Source organism: Oncorhynchus mykiss, chromosome 7 (genome assembly GCF_013265735.2).
Source record: "Oncorhynchus mykiss isolate Arlee chromosome 7, USDA_OmykA_1.1, whole genome shotgun sequence".
NCBI classification, from domain to species: Eukaryota; Metazoa; Chordata; class Actinopteri; order Salmoniformes; family Salmonidae; genus Oncorhynchus; species Oncorhynchus mykiss.
The window spans coordinates 78,426,779-78,446,593 of record NC_048571.1 but is presented as its reverse complement, the minus strand read 5'-3'; the positions used below and the strand labels follow the sequence as shown (position 1 = coordinate 78,446,593).

General features: G+C 39.8%; 1 protein-coding gene across 6 annotated transcripts in view; it reads right to left on the bottom strand.

The window, feature by feature from the left end:
- Positions 1-294: 294 nt before the first annotated feature.
- rtf2 (replication termination factor 2) overlaps positions 295-19,815 on the bottom strand; it is a 65,325-nt gene continuing 45,804 nt past the window's right edge. Inside the window, exons 6-9 of one of the 6 annotated variants that reach the window (XM_021610669.2) lie at positions 17,815-17,928; positions 15,454-15,508; positions 1,908-1,985; positions 295-1,401 (exon numbers count right to left, since the gene is read on the bottom strand). In XM_021610669.2, coding sequence (XP_021466344.1) covers positions 1,151-1,401; positions 1,908-1,985; positions 15,454-15,508; positions 17,815-17,928 — 498 coding nt within the window. In that variant the 3' untranslated portion in view covers positions 295-1,150. The remainder of the gene's footprint in view (positions 1,402-1,907; positions 1,986-15,453; positions 15,509-17,814; positions 17,929-19,815) is intronic. The other 5 variants (XM_036984144.1, XM_021610670.2, XM_036984145.1 and 2 more) reach the window with 5 other exon arrangements.

Below are 19,815 nucleotides of genomic sequence, written 5' to 3'. Positions count from 1 at the left end.
GTGTGACCCTAAAATACATATTTGCACTCCATTTTGGGTACATTTCACACTTTCATGGTGTGTCCTAGAATAAAAAATAATGTAATATTAATTTAATATGAATTGAAATATAAAGAAAACCCTTTAACTCCAACACAAACCTGAAAACACAGAACATGAGACAAGGCAGTAATTTGGGGATATAACTAAAATACCAGCAGAAGGGAACAAATTGATTGTTTCATTCGACTTAATGCACCTTAACTTGTACACAGTACTTACTATATGTTGTCCTATAATAAAAAGGAATACCCATTTTTAGGGAAAAAATACTTTATTTTGACATTGTTTGGTTGGGGGTTGAACAAACAAGCCTGGAAAAAGTATTTAAAAGGTATCCGTTTAAATAAAAATCAAATATGAACATTGAAATGTGTATATCAATCTATATTTTGATTGCTGACAAGTTATGTGGAGGAAATGTCAATATTGAGTATAAACAGTGTTTACTTACATAAGCAATAAGATGTTATGAATAAACACTCACTATTCCACTTTCTATAAACTAAATCCTTGTAATATAATTTAAAAACATTTTTATAATATATTGCATAGCAAACCGTAATCGAAAGATGAATCATAGTGATCCACATCTATAAAAAACAACTAGATAGATAACCTAGATAAGACCAACATATAATACAGCCAATTCATAGAAAAAAAGAGGAAAATTAGCAACCCTAACCTATAGCACATGTATTGATTCACCAGCCTGAGCCAAGGATACCTACAAGAAAAAGTCATGTCTAATTCAGTAACACTTTATTAAAATGACACCGCCATAAGGGCTCCATCACCTACATATAACACATTCATAAGCAGTGTCAAGTTGATATTCCCTTTGTCACAGAAATGTGCACTTATACTGCATATTTCAACTTGCCGTTGTTGACATAAGCATTTATGAGACGGGCATGTGCTCATGAATGCATTAAGTATAGATTATAAATTACTTTATTTTAAATTTTTAGGTACTCTTCAAATAAAGGATTACCTCAAAGTGTTTCTCACTGCAAATACACAGGGGCACCTGGTTGTGGGGGGGTGGGGTGTGTGTGTGTGTGTGTGGGGGGGGGGGGGGTGGGGGTGATATAAGGGATGGTGGGGTCATTTAGAAGTGGTAGGGGGTGTGGGTGACCCAGTTGGACGTCTGGGCTTTGGTGCGCTTGGCTGAACTGTGGCTGGTGAAAAGAGATTTGTAGGTCTCTGACTTCTCTTCCATGGACTGGATGGACCTCTTGCTCCCGGATTCCGCCAAGCTTCCGGATGCCGCCAAGCTTCCGGATGCCGCCAAGCTTCCGGATGCCGCCAAGGGTTTGACCACCTTGGAGGAGCTGGAAGAACCAGAGGGCCCAGGGACTGCTAGGGTGAGAAGACAAAATGACCTATCATGACCACTATTGCTAGGCATAAAATAGAATACTTTGCCACTTTTGTGATAAAATGACAGACAACACAGCTCCCGCAGTAGATGCCTACTGGACAACATTTGTTTGTATTGCTTTTAATCTTTTTTATGGAATTTATCTTATTAACACTTTGTTCTAGCTAGCTATTTGTGTAGATGGCTATCAAGTATACCCAATGCCTTCAAATGAGCACGCACACACACACACACACACACACACACACACACACACACACACACACACACACACACACAGGAATCCAGTCCAGGATGGAGAACACTTTAGGGGGTATGTGCCTTGCTCAGGGGCACAGTGACAGTTTTAGGGTTAAGACATCATGCTGTTGAGATATTAACTGTAAGGGGAGTAAAGTGTCGGAAAAAGCAATGAAATGAGTGCAAGCTACACACTATGGTGCACTGCATTGAATGAGCGTTTGTTCAATCCACAAATAAACACCTGGCTGGCTGCGGTCTTCGTCATTTTCTGTTGAAGTTTTGCCCTCTGCAAAAACGGTTTCGGTGGAGTCTGGATTTTCTACATAGGAACAAAACAGGTGAATGTGAACAAGAAATACATAAAAGTTTTAACAATCCATAACATCAATCATTATCGATAAAGTCCCTCAATCGAGCAGTGAATTTGAAGCACAGATTCAACCACAAAGACCTTTCAAAGTGCAGTTGGGCCTACCTCTCAAGGGAGAACAGATCCTAGTGTCTTGTTCATTTGTTGTGACGTACAATTTGATGTTGTGATGTATGGTTTGTTTGTGTGAATCGTATCGACAACTGCTTGAAGATATGAAGATAAGATCAAGCTAAGTTAAGACCAAGTTAATTTATAACTAATGTTTAATGTATTCAAAGCATTTGGGAATTTCCATGAATAGCTACACTTCCTTTACAGCGTACAAACAACACGTTTTGGGTTAAAAAAAAAAAGTATGCTGTACGATTTCCATAAACAAGCCGTTAATAATATCATATGTTAAATCAATTGTGTTTACAACATTTGAAAATGGTTTGATGTCAAAGTGGAAGTTGAATACCATAACAGCCTCTTCCTAATTTCCATTTGTTGGACCCTGTTCTCTTCAATTGAGAACATAGACAATGTAATAACATTCCATGGTGGTGCAAATGTTTAGGCCATGTTACAGTTTTAACTTAAATCAGCTTGAAAAGCTATGGCAAGATTTGAAAACGGTTTTAAACAATGATCAACAACCAACCTGACAGAGATTGAAGAATTTTAAAAAGAATAATGGGCGTACTATTGTACAATCCAGGTGTGCAAAGCTCTTAGAAACGTACCCCAAAAGACTCACAGCTGTAATTGCTGCCAAAGGTGTATTGTCCCAGGGGGGTTCATACTTATGGGGTATTGTTTGTAGGCCAGAGACACAAAATGTCAAATTAATCTATTTTGAATTCAGGCTGTAACAACAACAAAAAAATGTGGAAAAAGTCAAGGGATGTGAATAGTTACAGCTGAAGTCAGAAGTTTACATACAACTTAGCCAAATATATTTAAACTCAGTTTTTCACAATTCCCGACATTTAATTACAGTAACTGAGTCAGGTTTGTAGGCCTCCTTGCTCGCACACACTTTTTAAGTTCTGCCCACAAATTTTCTAGAGGATTGAGGTTAGGGCTTTGGATTGGCCAATCCAATACCTTGACTTTGTTGTCCTTAAGCCATTTTGCCACAACTTTGGAAGTATGCGTGAGTTTTTTGTCTATTTGGAAGACACTTTTGTGACCAAGCTTTAACTTCCTAACTGATGTCTTGAGATGTTGCTTCAATATATCCACATCATTTTCATGACACCAGTCCTTCCTGCAGCAAAGCACCCCAACAACATGATGCTGCCACCCCCATGCTTCACGGTTGGGATGGTGTTCTTCGGCTTGCAAGCATCCCCCTTTTTCCTCCAAACATAACAATGGTCATTATGGCCAAAGAGTTCTATTTTTGTTTCATCAGACCAGAGGACATTTCTCCAAAAAGTACAATCTTTGTCCCCATGTGCAGTTGCAAAACGTAGTCTGGCTTTTTAAATTGCGGTTTTGGAGCAGTGGCTTCTTCCTTGCTGAGCGGCCTTTCAGGTTATGTCGATATAGGACTCGTTTTACTATGGATATAGATACTTTTGTACCGGTTTCCTCCAGCATCTTCACAAGGCTGTTGTTCTGGGATTGATTTGCACTTTTCGCACCAAAGTACGTTCATCTCTAGGAGACAGAACGCGTCTCCTTCCTGAACGGTATGACGGCTGCGTGGTCCCATGGTGTTTATACTTGCGTACTATTGTTTGTAAAGATGAACGTGGTACCTTCAGGCATTTGGAAATTACTCCCAAGGATGAACCAGACTTGTGGAGGTCTACCATTTTTTTCTGAGGTCTTGGCTGATTTCTTTTGATTTTCCCATGATGTCAAGCAAAGAGGCACTCAGTTTGAAGTTAGGCCTTGAAATACATCCACAGGTACTCCTCCAATTGACTCAATGTCAATCAGCCTATCAGAAGCTTCTAAAGCCATGACATCATTTTCTGGAATTTTCCAAGCTGTTTAAAACCTCTCTAGGGTATGTGGGGCAGTAGCTTCCCACCTGGCCAGCATCCAGTGAAATTGCAGAGCGCCAAATTCAAAAATAGAAATACTCATTATAAAAATTCATGAAGCATACAAGTGTTATACATGGGTTTAAAGATAAACTTCTTCTTAATCCAACCATGGTGTCAGATTTCAAAAAGGCTATTATCGATTATCTGCGATTATCTGAGAACAGCGCCCAGCAGACAAATCATTACAAACAGTAACCAGCCAAGTAGAAGAGTTACACAAGTCAGAAATAGAGATAAAATGAATCACTTACCTTTGACGATCTTCATATGGTTGCACTCAACTAACTCGTAAAGTTAGTAGAAACATGTCAAACGATGTTTAGAATCAATCCTAAGGTTGTTTTTAGCCTAATTAATCGATAATATTTCAAATGGACAATAACGTCATCAATGTAAAAGGTAAACAAGAAAGGCACATTATCGGTCACGCGCATGAAAAAGCTCTGTGACACTGGAGGGTCCAGTCATTCAGACTGCTCTTACTCCCTCATTTTTCAGAATACAAGTCTGAAAAAAATTGTAAAGACTGTGGAAGGCATAGGAAGTGCAATTAGAGTCCCAAGTCAATGGATACTGTAGTGGCATTGAATAGAACCCCCCCCCCCCCCCAAAAAAAAAGAAAATCCTACTTCCTGGATGGATTTTTCTCAGGTTTTCGTCTGCCAAATGAGTTCTGTTATACTCACAGTAATTATTTTAACAGTTTTGGAAACTTTAAGAGTGTTTTCTACCATTATATGCATATCCTAGTTTCTGGGTCTGAATAGCAGGCAGTTTACTTTGGGCACACTTTTCATCTGGAGGTGAAAATAGTGCCCCCTACCCTAGATAAGTTAAAGGCACAGCCAACTTAGTGTATGTAAACTTCTGACCCACTGGAATTGTGATACAGTGAATTATAAGTGAAATAATCTGTCTGTAAACAATTATTTGAAAAATGACTTGTGTCATGCACAAAGTAGATGTCCTAACCGACTTGCCAAAACTATAGTTTGTTAAAAACCTCTTCAGTCTACCCCCTACTTTTTCGAACATTCTGTTAAAAATCGCGCAACATTTCAGCGTCCTGCTACTCATGCCAGGAATATAGTATATGCATATGATTAGTATGTGTGGATAGAAAACACTCTGAAGTTTCTAAAACTGGTTAAATAATGTCTGACTATAACAGAACGTGAACAGCAAGCGAAATCCCAAGAAAAACCTGGTCACAAAAAACACAGAAAAGTATTAATCCGCCAGTCTCTGAATTGTTTATTGCAAGCAAAAATATATAGCCGGGAGCTTGCAGTTCCTACAACTTCCACACGATGTCGCCAAAAACGTCATTTTCATTGACAAAAATCCTTTGTGTAATGACAAATAGATCCTTCATTTCGTCCAGCACACAGGAATCGATTTTGGAAGAGAGACAAAGGACAACGTTTTCTTGAGTAGCTGCTATTGAATACAGATCGCCCAGTGATCAATTTGATCGATTATTAACGTTTACAAATACCTAAAGTGGGGTTACAAAAGTAGGTTGAAGTGTTTTGTCAAAGAATATAGGCAACTTATATAATTTTAAAAAATGACATTGCGTTTTGGAAGGGAGCTTTTTTCCTGAACCAGACAGGCTATACAAATGGATATTTTGGGCATACATGGACGGATTTAATCGGGAAAAAGACCCAATTGTGATGTTTATGGAACATATAGGAGTGCCAACAAAGAATATCATCAAAGGTAATGAATGTTTTATATTTTATTTCTGCGTTTTGTGTAGCGCCGGCTACGTTAATTCTTTTGTTTACGTCCCATTCAGGTATATTGGGGTGTTGCATGCTATCAGATAATAGCTTCTCATGCTTTCGCCGAAAAGCATTTTAAAAATCTGACTTGTTGGCTAGATTCACAACGAGTGTAGCTTTAATTCAATACCCTGCATGTGTGTTTTAATGAACGTTTGAGTTTTAACGAGTACATTTAGCATTTAGCGTAGCGCATTTGCATTTCCAGGTGTCTAGATGAGACGTCTGCGTCTCAGGTGGGAGCAAGAGGTTTTAACAAGAAATTTGGGGAGTGGTTAAAACCTAAGTGTATGTAAAACTTCAACTGTATGTTCCCCAGCAAGAATAATGTCACCCAAACAGAAAGGGAACTAACAAAGGGTTACTGACAACAATCAAAACATAACACGTGTGGTTTTAGGAGGGGTTCTGAAAGACACTCATGGGTGTGTCCACTGACTAGCAACAACAACTGGAACCTAAAAGACACACACAACGAGCGCACACTAAATTTGCAGAAGAAGAGGCAATGAAAAGAAAAACCTACACAAAACTTAATAGGAAGCAGACCAAAACGTGGAGCAAAATTTAAAACAGGGAAGACCAGATAGAGGATTGTTTGTCTAGAAATCAAAATAGGGTTGGTCACATCTATCAAGACAACTGAAGCACTGGGCCAGCCAATTTTATTTAATATAACTAGGCAAGTCAGTTAAAAACAAATTCTTATTTACAATGGCGGCCTAGCCAAACCCAGACAACGCTGGGCCAATTGTGCGACACCCTATAAGACTCCCAATCACGGCCAGATGTGATACAGCCTGGATTCGAACCAGGGACTGTAGTGACACCTCTTGCACTGAGATGCAGTGCCTTAGACCGCTGCCAATAGCACTTGGACCAGCACAGGTGAAACACTTTCCTACTAACGAGATGGCAACCAGTACAGGTGTAACACATACTAACGAGGTGAAACCAATCGGTGCGCCCTACGTGCTAAAGTCAAACCTCAAAACATAAATGGAAAAAACAAAACTTGTTTTTCATCAAACGCCTTGTTCACTCATCAAGTAGTGCATTGTTTAATCATTTTAGGCTAAAACAGGAAACCACGAGAGAGAAAGAGAGCTGAGCAGGGAGTCTTGCCTCTCTCCAAGCCAGACCGCAGAAGTACCTGCTCAAAATATGACTGTCTGAACCAAGTTCACACAGTGTTTGTACAATGGTGAGTAATATGGTGTATACTACTTTTTTCAGTGGGCATTGCATATTCTCACTTCTTAATCCCCACTGATGCGAATCAAAGTAGTGTAGTGGAGGTATAAGCTGTATCAATTAATAAGGCTGATGGAACAGATCATGAATGTTAATCTTAAAATTGATAAATCATTTTTTATTCACATTTTAGGCGCAGCAATATACACACTTAAGCCTACGCGCAAATGATCCAAAATGCAATTTATGGGGGAAAAAACTGTTCTAAAATGCACGTGACCGGCTTCTTGGCCAGAGATGGAAATGTACAGTAGAAATGTACAAACGGGAGATCTAAAGATGCAACAACTATCATGGGTTTCTAATATGACTAGGATGCCAGCCTTTGGCTGCTAAACAATGAAATGTTTAAAAAATATTTAAATTAGATATTTCTATGGTCGGACTTTGGCTGGGTATGCCTCCATAATATGAAGTAAAACATCCAGGTTTCAAACAATTAAGGAACAGGAAAAATATAGATGCTAATGGTAGACCTAACTGTCTTCTGGTATATGGAAAGGCTTTCCCAAAAACCTCAATTTAATGTTAACTAGCCTTCCTGGCAGGATAATATCATGATTATTTGCATCAATCCAGTGGCCATTTGTTATGCAAACTCCATCTATTTTTTAAAATTTATTTTACCTTTATTTAACTAGGCAAGTCAGTTAAGAACAAATTCTTATTTTCAATGACACTCCTGAACAGTGGGTTAACTGCCTGTTCAGGAGCAGAACGACATATTTGTACCTTGTCAGCTCGGGGATTTGAACTTGCAACCTTCCAGTTACTAGTCCAATGCTCTAACCACTAGGCTACCCTGCCGCCCCATGTGCAGTACAGAAACACCGGACATTTTCAGCTTCCAGGAATTGTGTACAGAGATCCTTGTGACATGGGGCTGTGAATTATCATACTGAAACGTGAGGTGATGGGAGCGGATGGATGGCACAGCAATAGGCCTCAGGATCTTGTCAGTGTACATTTGCATTCAAATTTCCATAGAGAAAATTGTGTTCATTGTCCATAGCTTATACCTCCCCATACAATAACCCCACCGCCATCCTGGGGCACCCTGTTCACAACGTTGACATCAGCACACCGCTGGAGTAGGCTTATGGTAGAGAAATTAACATTAAATCCTCTGGCAACAGCTCTGGTGGACATTATTGCAGTCAACATGCCAATTGTACGCTCCATAAAAACTTAAGACATCTGTGGCATTGTGTTGTGTGACAAAACTGCACATTTGAGTGGTAATTAATTGTCCCCAGCACAAGGTGCACCTGTGTAATGATCATACTGTGTAATCAGCTTCTTTATATGCCACACCAGACTTGTGGATGGATTATCTTGGCAAAGATGAAATGCTCACTAACAGGGATATAAACAAATTTATGCACAAAATTTGAGAGAAATAAGCTTTTATTTCAGCTCCTGAAACATGGGACCAACATGTTTACAAGTTGCGTTTATATTCAGTGTATGTCTTTACCTTAATTATTTTTGTACTGACCCCCTTGCTGGCTCTATGCACACTCACTAGACTCTGCCCACACACTCTGCCCACACACACTTTACGTACACTGCAGCTACACTGATTATTATATATCCTGATTGCCTGGTCACTTTTACCCCTACCTACACGTACATACTGTACCCCGTACGGCTGTACATTGACTCAGTACTGGTACTCATGTATATAGCCTCATTACTAACTTTAAAGTACTTTTTTAATTAAAATGTTGTGTTACTTTTTAACTCTGCACTGTTGGGAATGGGTATGCATTACACAGTAGTCTACACCCGTTGTATTCGGTGCAGGTGACCAATACAATTTGATTTGACTATGTCCACATGGCCCATTTGAGTTTTGTAGATGAATAACATATGTATAAAACAAAAATAAGATATGTCCTCCACACTTCCTACTAGGAATGCACAATATATCGGTGAACATATCGGAATCGGACGATATTAGCTAAAAAGGCTAACATCGGTGTCGGCCTCGATGTCTAGTTTAACACCGATGTGAGAAAACGATGTCAAAGCTGACGTGCATACCTCTATAACGTAGGTACATGAAGTAATGACACCACGTAAAATTTAGAGCTACACATGCAACACAGCATTCCTAACCTAGCCCACAATGTCTGCTGTGTGGATAGAGCAGTCAACAAGTCAAGCAGTCACTTGAAAGATTAAGAACATTTCAGCGAGACAACTCAAAGGTGAAATCCATTAAACGCCAAGATAATATAATTCACTGCCCTCAACAATCAACCGTCCTCTGTTGTGGGTGATGTTGGCTTTCGTGACTGGTTGAGCACCGGTACATACTAACGTTACCAAGTGCGCAATTGTTCAGATGTTGCCCTACCGGAGTTACACAGTAATAGCGCCACTACTATTAACTTCACAACATACTATAGAACGCCGTTTGGGTCTTTGCATGTCAAAAAAAATACACGTCTAATAACACTATTTGACAATAACACTATTTGACGCGTTAAATAAGCTTTTAATTTGACACGTCAAATATCACCGTTCTATTATAAAATGTTGTGTGTTCTGAATTTGCACGTGCAAGCCAAGCTCCACCATTGCTATCAGTAGCACTGTCAAAGCTGTACAAAAAAGTGTGCAAACAAGCAAACACCGGTCCCGAACGATGTGTTTACAATACCGCGTTGGTAATAAAACATTATTTGTTTGACTGCAACTTCTGGGTTAGCTAGCTAGCTTTATCTTGGTACCTAGCTAGCAGTAATACAACCAGCCTGAAAACAATGACAAGTAGACACTGCAGTCATTTTCACGATTCTTTGCAATGATTTAAGAATTCTTGTGAGTAAGTATTAGCTATTGAACTTCAGTTCATGAAAATAAATAGCTTACTCTCAGATAAGGAGTTTGTCAATTTTATTTCTTCTGAAATTACCTTATTCCTAGAAACTAATTCAACACCAGGTATGTCCTGCTCTACCATATGGGAGTCTCTCAAAGCATACTTACGTGGCCAAATTATTTCTTATACAGCCAACCAAAACAGAGTTTGCTCCCAGCGACTTTGGGACCTGAGCGAGTCCATAGCCACATTGGATGAGAAGTATGCTACGGATCCTTCCTCTGATCTGCATAAAGAGCGCCAACTACTCCAATCTGAATTTGATGAGCTTTCTACCAGGCAAGCTGAACAGTTACTCTTGCGAGCTCGATACAAAGTCTATGAACAAGGCGACAAGGCCAGTAAACTCCTTGCACATCAGATCCGTAAATCTGAGGCCTCACGGCTAATCCCACAAATAAGGACCACCACAGTTATACATAAAGAGATCAATGATCAATTTAAACAATTTTCCTCTGCGCTATACACCTCTGAATCCCCTCAAGACCCTTTGCTGATTGACTCCTTCTTTAATGGCTTGAATATGCCTTCAATTGATACAGACTCCCATGACTGTCTAGAAGAAGAATTTACACCTGAGGAGATTGCAACAGCAGTGTCCGCAATGAAAAGTGGTAAATCACCGGGTCCGGACGGTTTTCCAACCGAATTTTACAGGACGTTTTCTGGTCTGCTTTGCCCATTCTTGTCCCGACTATTTGCAGAGTGCCTCAATACTTCAAAGCTGCCGCCTAGTCTTTATCAGGCTTCAATTTCATTACTACTAAAGAAAAACAAAGAACCCCTGGAATGTGGATCCTATCGCCCAATCTTGCTTTTAAACTGTGATTACAAAATCCTAGCTAAGCTTTTAGCCATCCGTATGGAAGGCTTGCTGCACCAAGTAATACACTCTGACCAGACTGGCTTTGTGAGAAATAGGCATTTATTTTTCAATATTAGGCGCCTTATGAATATACTGTACTCCCCAGCGTCGGAGGACCCGGAGGTGGTGGTCTCACTTGATGCCGAAAAAGCGTTTGACCGCGTTGAGTGGGATTACCTAACAGCTGCCCTTTATAGATTTGGCTTTGGCCCCAAATTCATTGCGTGGATAAAGATTCTTTATTTTTCCCCCATGGCTTCGGTACGGACTAATAACTTGTCCTCTGACTATTTTCCCTTGCACCGCGGATCCAGACAGGGTTGCCCACTCTCCCCCTTGTTGTTTGCTTTGGCAATCAAGCCTCTCGCCATTGCACTACGCTCTAATGATGCCATTCAAGGCATAATCAGGGCGGGCTGGGAGCAGAAAGTCTCGCTATATGCTGACGACCTCCTTTTGTTTATCTCCAATCCCGATACCTCATTGCCACGTGCCCTATCTGTTCTTAAAAAGTTTGGATCATTCTCAGGGTACAAGCTGAATCTAGGCAAGAGTGAGCTTTTTCCGGTAAACAAGGCTGCTTTAAAGTGCTCTTTCACAAGTTCTCAGTTTAGGATTGTCCGGGATCAATTCACTTACTTGGGAGTAAAAGTGACAAGGAAATATTCAAATTTGTTTCAGGAAAACTTTGTTGCTCTAGCAGACAGATTGAAACAATCTTTTACTTTTTGGAATTCGCTACCCCTTTCTCTTATCGGAAGGATTAATGTCATTAAAATGAATGTGTTGGCCAAATTTCTATATTTATTTCAATGTTTACCCATTTTTATTCCAAAATCTTTTATTTCATTTCACTGGATCAAACATTCATGCATTTTATTTGGGATGGCAAGGTACCACGGATTGGTAGAAAACATTTACAGAAGCCTAGGTCATTGGGGGGTTTAGCTCTACCAAATTTTCAGACATACTACTGGGCTGCAAATTTTAGAGCCGTTCTGTACTGGCTGCAGACTGATCCTACTGGCCCTAGACCACTCTGGGTCCAGATGGAGTCTGAATCGTGTAAACCTGCAGCACTTTCCTCTGTGCTGTGCTCGTCTCTCCCAGTGTCACTAGGCAAAAGGTGTGCCAACCCAATTGTAAAGCAGTCTCTTAAAATTTGGAATCAGTTCCGTTTAGCCTTTAGCCTCCGAGGCTTTTCTCTATCAGGCCCAATCAATCAGAACATTTTATTTCCTCCATCTTTGAATGATGGGGCTTTTGGCATTTGGCACTCACTAGGCCTTTCCTCGCTAGCCCAATTATTATTTGATGGTACTCTTTTTCTCAGCTGCAGGAAAAGTTCAATCTCCCCCAATCCCACTTTTTCCGCTATCTCCAGACTATAAACTTTGTCAGGGCTAACACACCTGGATTTCCCAATAGGCCTGCGAATACAGCTATAGAGAGCATCTTGGAGCTGAACAAGCTTCCTAGGGGCGCAATTTCAGATGTATATGCAATCATTCATGACTTACAGAACCCTTCTTTGGTGCCTTTAAAGACTCGATGGGAAAAGGATTTGGGGGAGGAACTTGGGGAAGACGCCTGGGAATCTGTGCTGCACAGGGTGCACTCGTCCTCTTTTAGCACTAGACACAGCCTCATTCAATTCAAGGTGGTTCACCGTATCCACTGGTCGGGGGCCAAACTTGGAAGAATATTCTCTGATTTTGATCCTACCTGTGTCAGATGTAAGGTGGAACCAGCCCCACTGTTGCATATGTTTTGGGGCTGTCATAAACTGTCAGGTTTCTGGGAATTAATATTTAAATGTTTCTCTGATATATATGACACTGTTATAGATCCGTCTCCCCTTACAGCCTTACCCCCCTATCAAGAATCCAGTCGGACACTGTTGCTTATACAACTCTTTTAGCTAGACGGCTAATACTACAGAACTGGAAGATGGCAGCTCCCCCATCTTATAAATATTGGGTGAGGGATGTGTTGTGCTCTCTGAAATTAGAAAAAATTCAATTCAATTCACGTGGGAACCCCAAACTGTTTGATGAGGCTTGGGCTCCATTCCGGTCTTACTTTAAACAGTCCATCCTCTGATGGCATTCCAATTAATACTAAAATAAGTCTGTGACTTAAGGGTTGGAGGAGTTTCTCTCTGTGTTTTTGCTGGGGGGGGGGGGCATTAAGATCCATGTGCTTATTGATTGTGGTCCGCAGATGCCTTGTTCATCTTGCCCAGGCAGAGACTGAAGTGTGAGCTTGTTTTTCCCAGTTATTTTTACATTTTGTTCACGCCTACATGAATAATCATTTTATTTTTTTATTTTAAAGCATTGTAAACTTTTTTTTTGTCCAGTGGATGGTCGGTCTGTGGCCATGACTCTCCATGCATTTCTCCACCCTTATCCCTTGACTGTTTACAGGAACAATGGTGAGATGTTTGCCCTGTCCCTGTACTATAGATTGCCCTTTAACCTCTGTAGCCTTCTGCCCGGTGTGTTTAACTTGTCTAAAGTATGGTATCTTTAAAGCTATTTTTTTATTTGTATTTTTATTTGTATTTTTTTTTCTAGTTGAGTATATTATTTATATTGCTTTGTCTTGTCTCTGTGAATGTAAGTTCAAAACTTAATAAACAGAGTTAAAAAAATAAAAAATAAATAAATAGCTGGCCAGCTACTTAACCCTGTTGCCCAAAGCTAACATTATAAGCAGGCAGCTAGCTTCATCTGGCTAGTGAGGCTCGACCTGACCGGGTTATGTGTTGTGAAGCTAGCCACAATAAGGATTAGGCACAAGTGGAATTTGCGGTTTGCCTTCAAAATAAAAGTACCTCTTTATAAGTGATGCAGAAGGTTACAATTGGTGAAATCATGACATATTTAGACTAGATAATGTTAAACAATGTTGGAATGTGAAACAATGAAATGGGGTATCAGTCTACTCAGTGACACCCACAGAACACAACTGTGAAGAGTTTACACAAATATTTGTGTTGTAGCTCTTATCGCGGGACTGTGATTGTGTGAAATCACCTCTCCAGTCAGCCTATTGTGTGTATTGACATTAATATTGCACTGTACAGCTTTACCTAAGGATTGGAGATCAATGAAATGGGATATCAGTCTACTCAATACCCAATATATTTTTTCCCAACGCCTCCTCAGACTCCAAAACATCCACGCAGTATTATTTGTCCTCTGGAATAGTGTTCAATACACATAGGTTGACAATAAATGTGGCTCAATTCACAGTCCCGCAATAAGAGCTACAATTCTAAATGTTCTCTGGGTGTCACTGAGTAGACTGATAACCCATGTCATTGATCCACAATCCATAGGTAAGACTGTATAGTGAAATAAGTACGACCCCAATACAATTGTAAAGTATAATACATGCGTGATTTCAACAGATTTTTGTCAAATTAACAAATTATTATATTTTGTTGATTTCATATAACATTCCAACCTCGTTTAGCATGATCTATTCAATTATGGCATAATTCTACTATTTGTATTCATTTGCATCACTGTCAATTACATACTTTTATTTTGAAGGCTAACCGCAAAGTCCATTATTGTGGCTAATCCTTATTGTAGATAGCTTCACATAGATGGGTCCGACCACCATTAATTAAATAATAACTGTGTTATAAATTAAGGTTATTTTAGATGACACCTAGCTATATAGATAGCTACTGAAACAGATGTTGTTGTTTTGCTCTGTTTTTAGTGAAGAACAATGTTTGCATCCATGAGCTAGCTAGCTTTTTTTTATGACCAGCACTGTAGGTGCGCGAGACAACTTTACGAGCATCATAGCATACATATCGATGAATCGTGGTGACATATTAAATACGAGTGATAGTTATTACACATTGATTACACTATGTAAAAAATGTATGAACGTGTTAAATTATTATGTGAAGTACAGTCATATTCAGGTCCTGATTGGTCAGCAAGCTTATTTGACATGTCAAATAGTGTTATTTGACGTGTATCTTTTTTGACATGCAAAGACCCAAACAGCGTTCCATAGAAATCCTGGTTGAGAATGAAACGACTGAACAAATCAACAACGAAACAGCACAGCAAGTAAGTGAAAGAAATAGGTTTTGATTATGTTTTACTGGTAATGGGGACATACGTAAATGCCAAAAAAATAACTTTTTTGGTCAGTGTGGTGAATGTGTGTGTGTGTAACCTTTATTTAACTAGGCAAGTCAGTGATGAACAAATTCATATTTAAAATGACGGCCTACCCCGGCCAAACCCGGACGAGGCTGGGCCAATTCTGCGCCGCCCTATGGGACTCCCAATCACGGCCGGATGTGATACAGCCTGGATCCGAACCAAGGACTGTAGTGACGCCTCTCGCACTGAGATGCAGTGCAGTGCCTTAGACCGCTGTGTCCATGTGTGTGTTAACTATTTAACTGTAATAGAATGCTTAAAAAGGCTACTAAAATGTTAGATATTGGTTATCGGTATCGTTTTTTTTTGCCAAGGAAAATATTGGATTTCGGTATCGGCCAAAAATGTCTTCTAGGTGCATCACTACTTCCTACCTTTTGACTCTGATGGCTTGGAAACAGCCTCAGCAAATTTGCTCTTCTTTGATTTCTAAAAAAAAAACAACAAAAAAAACAACATTTTACCGTAAATTCCAGGCAACTCACATAACTAGGGGAGAATCCTAACTTCTACCTATGGTGAGTCAAATCTACACTTTGACATCAATGCATCATGCAAGCATCATGAATAGGTGGAAAATTGACTAAAAGGGATAGTTCACCCAAATTACAAATTTGTTTCCTTACCCTGTCAACCAGATGTGTCAAACTCATTCCACGGACGGCCAAGTGTCTGCAGGTTTTCGCTCCACCCTTCTACTTCATTGATTAATTAAGTTCACTAATTAGTAAGGAACCCCCATCACCTGGTTGTCTAGGTCTGAATTTAATTGAAATCCCAGAAAGCCACAAACACTCGGCCCTCCACGGAAATATTTTTGACACCACTGCTGTAAACAGTCTATGGACAAAGTTTAAAATGCTAACTTTTTAGCATTTGTGGCACAAATCCATTGCAAGTCAATGGTACCTATATTACAATTTTTGCGCTTCATCTCCAAATCATCCTAAAGTATCTTAAAATTGATTGTGTAACTCAATTAAGTTACTTAAATATGATTTGGACACGAAGCACAAAAATGTGAACACTTTGGAATTACCTGTACTTCAGATAAAATATTGTGACCAATTTATGCAGATCTTCATCTAAGTCACAACAAGACAAACACAGTCTGCTTAAACTAATAACACAAACAATTATATGTTTTCATGTCTTTATTGAACACACCGTGTAAACATTCACAGTTCAGGGTGGGAAAAGTTTGTGAACACTTGGATTTAATAACTGGTTGACCCTCCTTTGGCAGCAATAACCTCAACCAAACATTTTCTGTAGTTGCGGATCAGACCTACACGATGGTCAGGAGGAATTTTGGACCATTCCTCTTCACAAAACTGTTTCAGTTCAGCAATATTCTTGGGATGTCTGGTGTGAACCACTCTCGAGGTCATGCCACACAGCATCTCAATGGGGTTGAGGTCAGGACTCTGACTGGGCCACTCCAGAAGGCTTATTTTCTTCTGTTGAAGCCATTCTGTTGTTGATTGACTTCTGTGTTTTGGGTCATTGTCCTTGAGCTTCAATTGGCGGACAGAAAGCATGACATTCTCCTGCAAAATGTCTTGATAAACTTGGGAATTTGTTTTTCCGACGATGATAGTAAGCTGTCCAGGCCCCGAGGCAGCAAAGCAGCTCCAAACCATGATGCTCCCTTCACCATACTTTACAGTTGGGTTGAGGTTTTGATGTTGGTGTGCTGTGCCTTTTTTTTCTCCACACATAGTGTTGTGTGTTCCTTCCAAACAACTCAACTTTAGTTTAATCTGTCCACGTAATATTTTGCCAGTAGCACTGTGGAACATCCAGATGCTCTTTTGTGAACTTCAGATGTGCAGGAATATTTTTTTTGGACAGCAGTTACTTCTTCCGTGGTATCCTCCCATGAACACCATTCTTGTTGACTGTTTTATGTATCGTAGACTCGCCAAAAGAGATGTTAGCATGTTCCAGAGATTTCTGTAAGTCTTTAGCTGACACACTAGGATTCTTCACCTCATGGAGCATTCTGCGCTGTGCTCTTGCATTCATCTTTGCAGGACGGTCACACCTAGGGAGAGTAGCAACAGTGCTGAATTTTCTCCATTTATAGACAATTTGTCTTACTGTGGACTGATGAACATCAAGGCTTTTATAAATACTTTTGTAACCCTTTCCAGCTTTATGAAATTCAACATTTCTTAATCTTGGGTCTTCTGAGATATCTTTTATTCGTGGCATGGTTCACATCAGGCAATGCTTCTTGTGAATAGCAAACTAAAATGTTGTGAGTTTTTTCTAGGACAGGGTAGCTCTAACCAACATCTCCAATCTTGTCTCATTGATTTGACTCCTCATTAGCTGACTCATGACTTCAATTAGCTTTTGGAGAAGTCATTAGCCTAGGCGTTCACATACTTCTTCCAACCTACACTGTGAATGTTTAAATGATGTATTCAACAGACAGAAATACAATAATTTGTGTGTTATTAGTTTAAGCAGACTGTGTTATTCTGTTGTTGTGATTTAGATGAAGATCAGATCTAATGTTATGATCAATTTATGAAGAAATCCAGATAATTCCAAAGGGCTCACATACTTTTTCTTGCCACTGTAGGTACCATTCTTGCATTGGAATTGTAGTGTACCAAAAAAGCTAGCAACCAACATGTAATTTTGTAATTTGGATGAACTATCCCTTTAAGTGGAAGTTAGGATTAACCCTTAACATTTGATTTGAAAACTCTAGGAACACAAACCTTTGTTGCCTTGGCCTTGGCTCTCTTCTCCTCCATTATCTTCCTCAGTTTCTCCACCTCCTCCTTGGTCCCGTTGAGGACGACGAGGTCGTCTTCTTTGAACGGGTCGCCACACTACAACCAAGAGAAGGTTTAGCTAAGCCCTGACATTTTTCTACATTATTTTTATGACATACATGCTTTTCAGTATCTTATTTTAATTCATGAATTTAACATAACATTGATGGCTTAATGAAAAGCTTCATTTAGGGCTTCTCACCTACGGTATGTCTATTTTATGCACAATGTTCAAAAAAACAACAACAAGTTAAACATATAAAATACATTTGGTGTACTTTAGAGCCGCAACAACAAAGACATGAAGCAAAGGTCATAGTTCAGTCAGTGTACTGCGGATCAATAACACAATCCAAATGTCAGTGGTACATAGTTACAATCACAAAACAATAAATAGTTGAATAGCCTAAGCCTAGTACTAAGATATTACAACCCATAGAGATCCTATTATATTACTAGAGGGGCTATGTCATAAACCCTCAAAGTTCCAAAATGGGGACAAAATGGCAGCCACCTTGGTCAGGGAGAAATCCAAAACCAGTCTAATTGGAATGAATGTCAGGAGGCATAGGTGCAGGAAAATATGTGATGTATCAGAAATTGTGTGATGGAATTATAGTCAACCTATAATATTGTTATATAATTATAAATACAGTTTATATGGGTTTTATACACATTTTCTAGTTATAGCCTCTAAAATATATGTAAATAGACCATAAATGTCTCAGATTTTGTTTCCTTGGAAAGCTGTGAGTGTTATTATATGATCCAATATCAGTACTTGTTGCATTTACAACATGTCTAAGTCCTATCATCAACTGACTTGAGCAAGTGTATGGCTGTCGATTGACTGCATTGTTTGAATGGTATGTTGGCATATTTGCAGTTAATTAAACAAAATTATGGAATCATTCCTCCAAAACTGGCTGGCTGTCGAGCTAAAAACACATACAGTGTAGATAAATTCTTCACATTCAATGTGTTGCACAATATCTTATCACAGCACTAGAAAACCATGGGTGACCAACTCCCTGACCAACATGGCTGACCTTTGGACCATCATAAGAAGGCTCATTTCCATTCCAGTACTCTAATTCTATATTACAACCCCTGTCACACAAAGCTAACAGGCATCCTGTAGCACAAACTCCAAAAAGTTCAGGGACGCTGTAAAGTCCATGGAGAATAAGAACACCTCCTCCCAGCTACCCACTGCACTGAGGCTAGGAAACAATGTCACCACCGATAAATCCACTATAACTGATAATTTCAATAAGCATTTTTCTACGGCTGGCCATGCTTTCCACCTGGCTACCCCTACCCCGGTCAAATGCCCTGCACCCCCCACAGCAACTCGCCCAAGCCTCCCCCATTTCTCCTTCACCCAAATCCAGATAGCTGATGTTCAGAAAGAGCTGCAAAATCTGAAACCCTACAAATCAGCCGGGCTAAACAATCTGGACCCTCTCTTTCTAAAAATATCTGCCGAAATTGTTGAGATTTTTTGTTTGAGATTCCCAAAGATTGGAAAGCAGCTGCGGTCATCCCCCTCTTCAAAAGGTGGAGACACTCTAGACCAAAACTGCTACAGACCTATATCTATCCTACCCTGCCTTTCTAACTAAGGTCTTCGAAAGCCAAGTTAAAAAACAGATTCCCGACCATTTCGAATCCCACCGTACCTTCTCCGCTATGAAATCTGGTTTCAGAGCTGGTCATGGGTGCACCTCAGCCACGCTCAAGGTCCTAAATTATATCATAACTGCCATCAATAAGAGACAATACTGTGCAGCCGTATTCATCGACCTGGCCAAGGCTTTCGACTCTGTCAATCACCGCATTCTTATCAGAAGACTCGACAGCCTTGGCTTCTCAAATGATTGCCTCACCTGGTTCACCAACTACTTCTCTGATTGAGTTCAGTGTGTCAAATCGGAGGGCCTG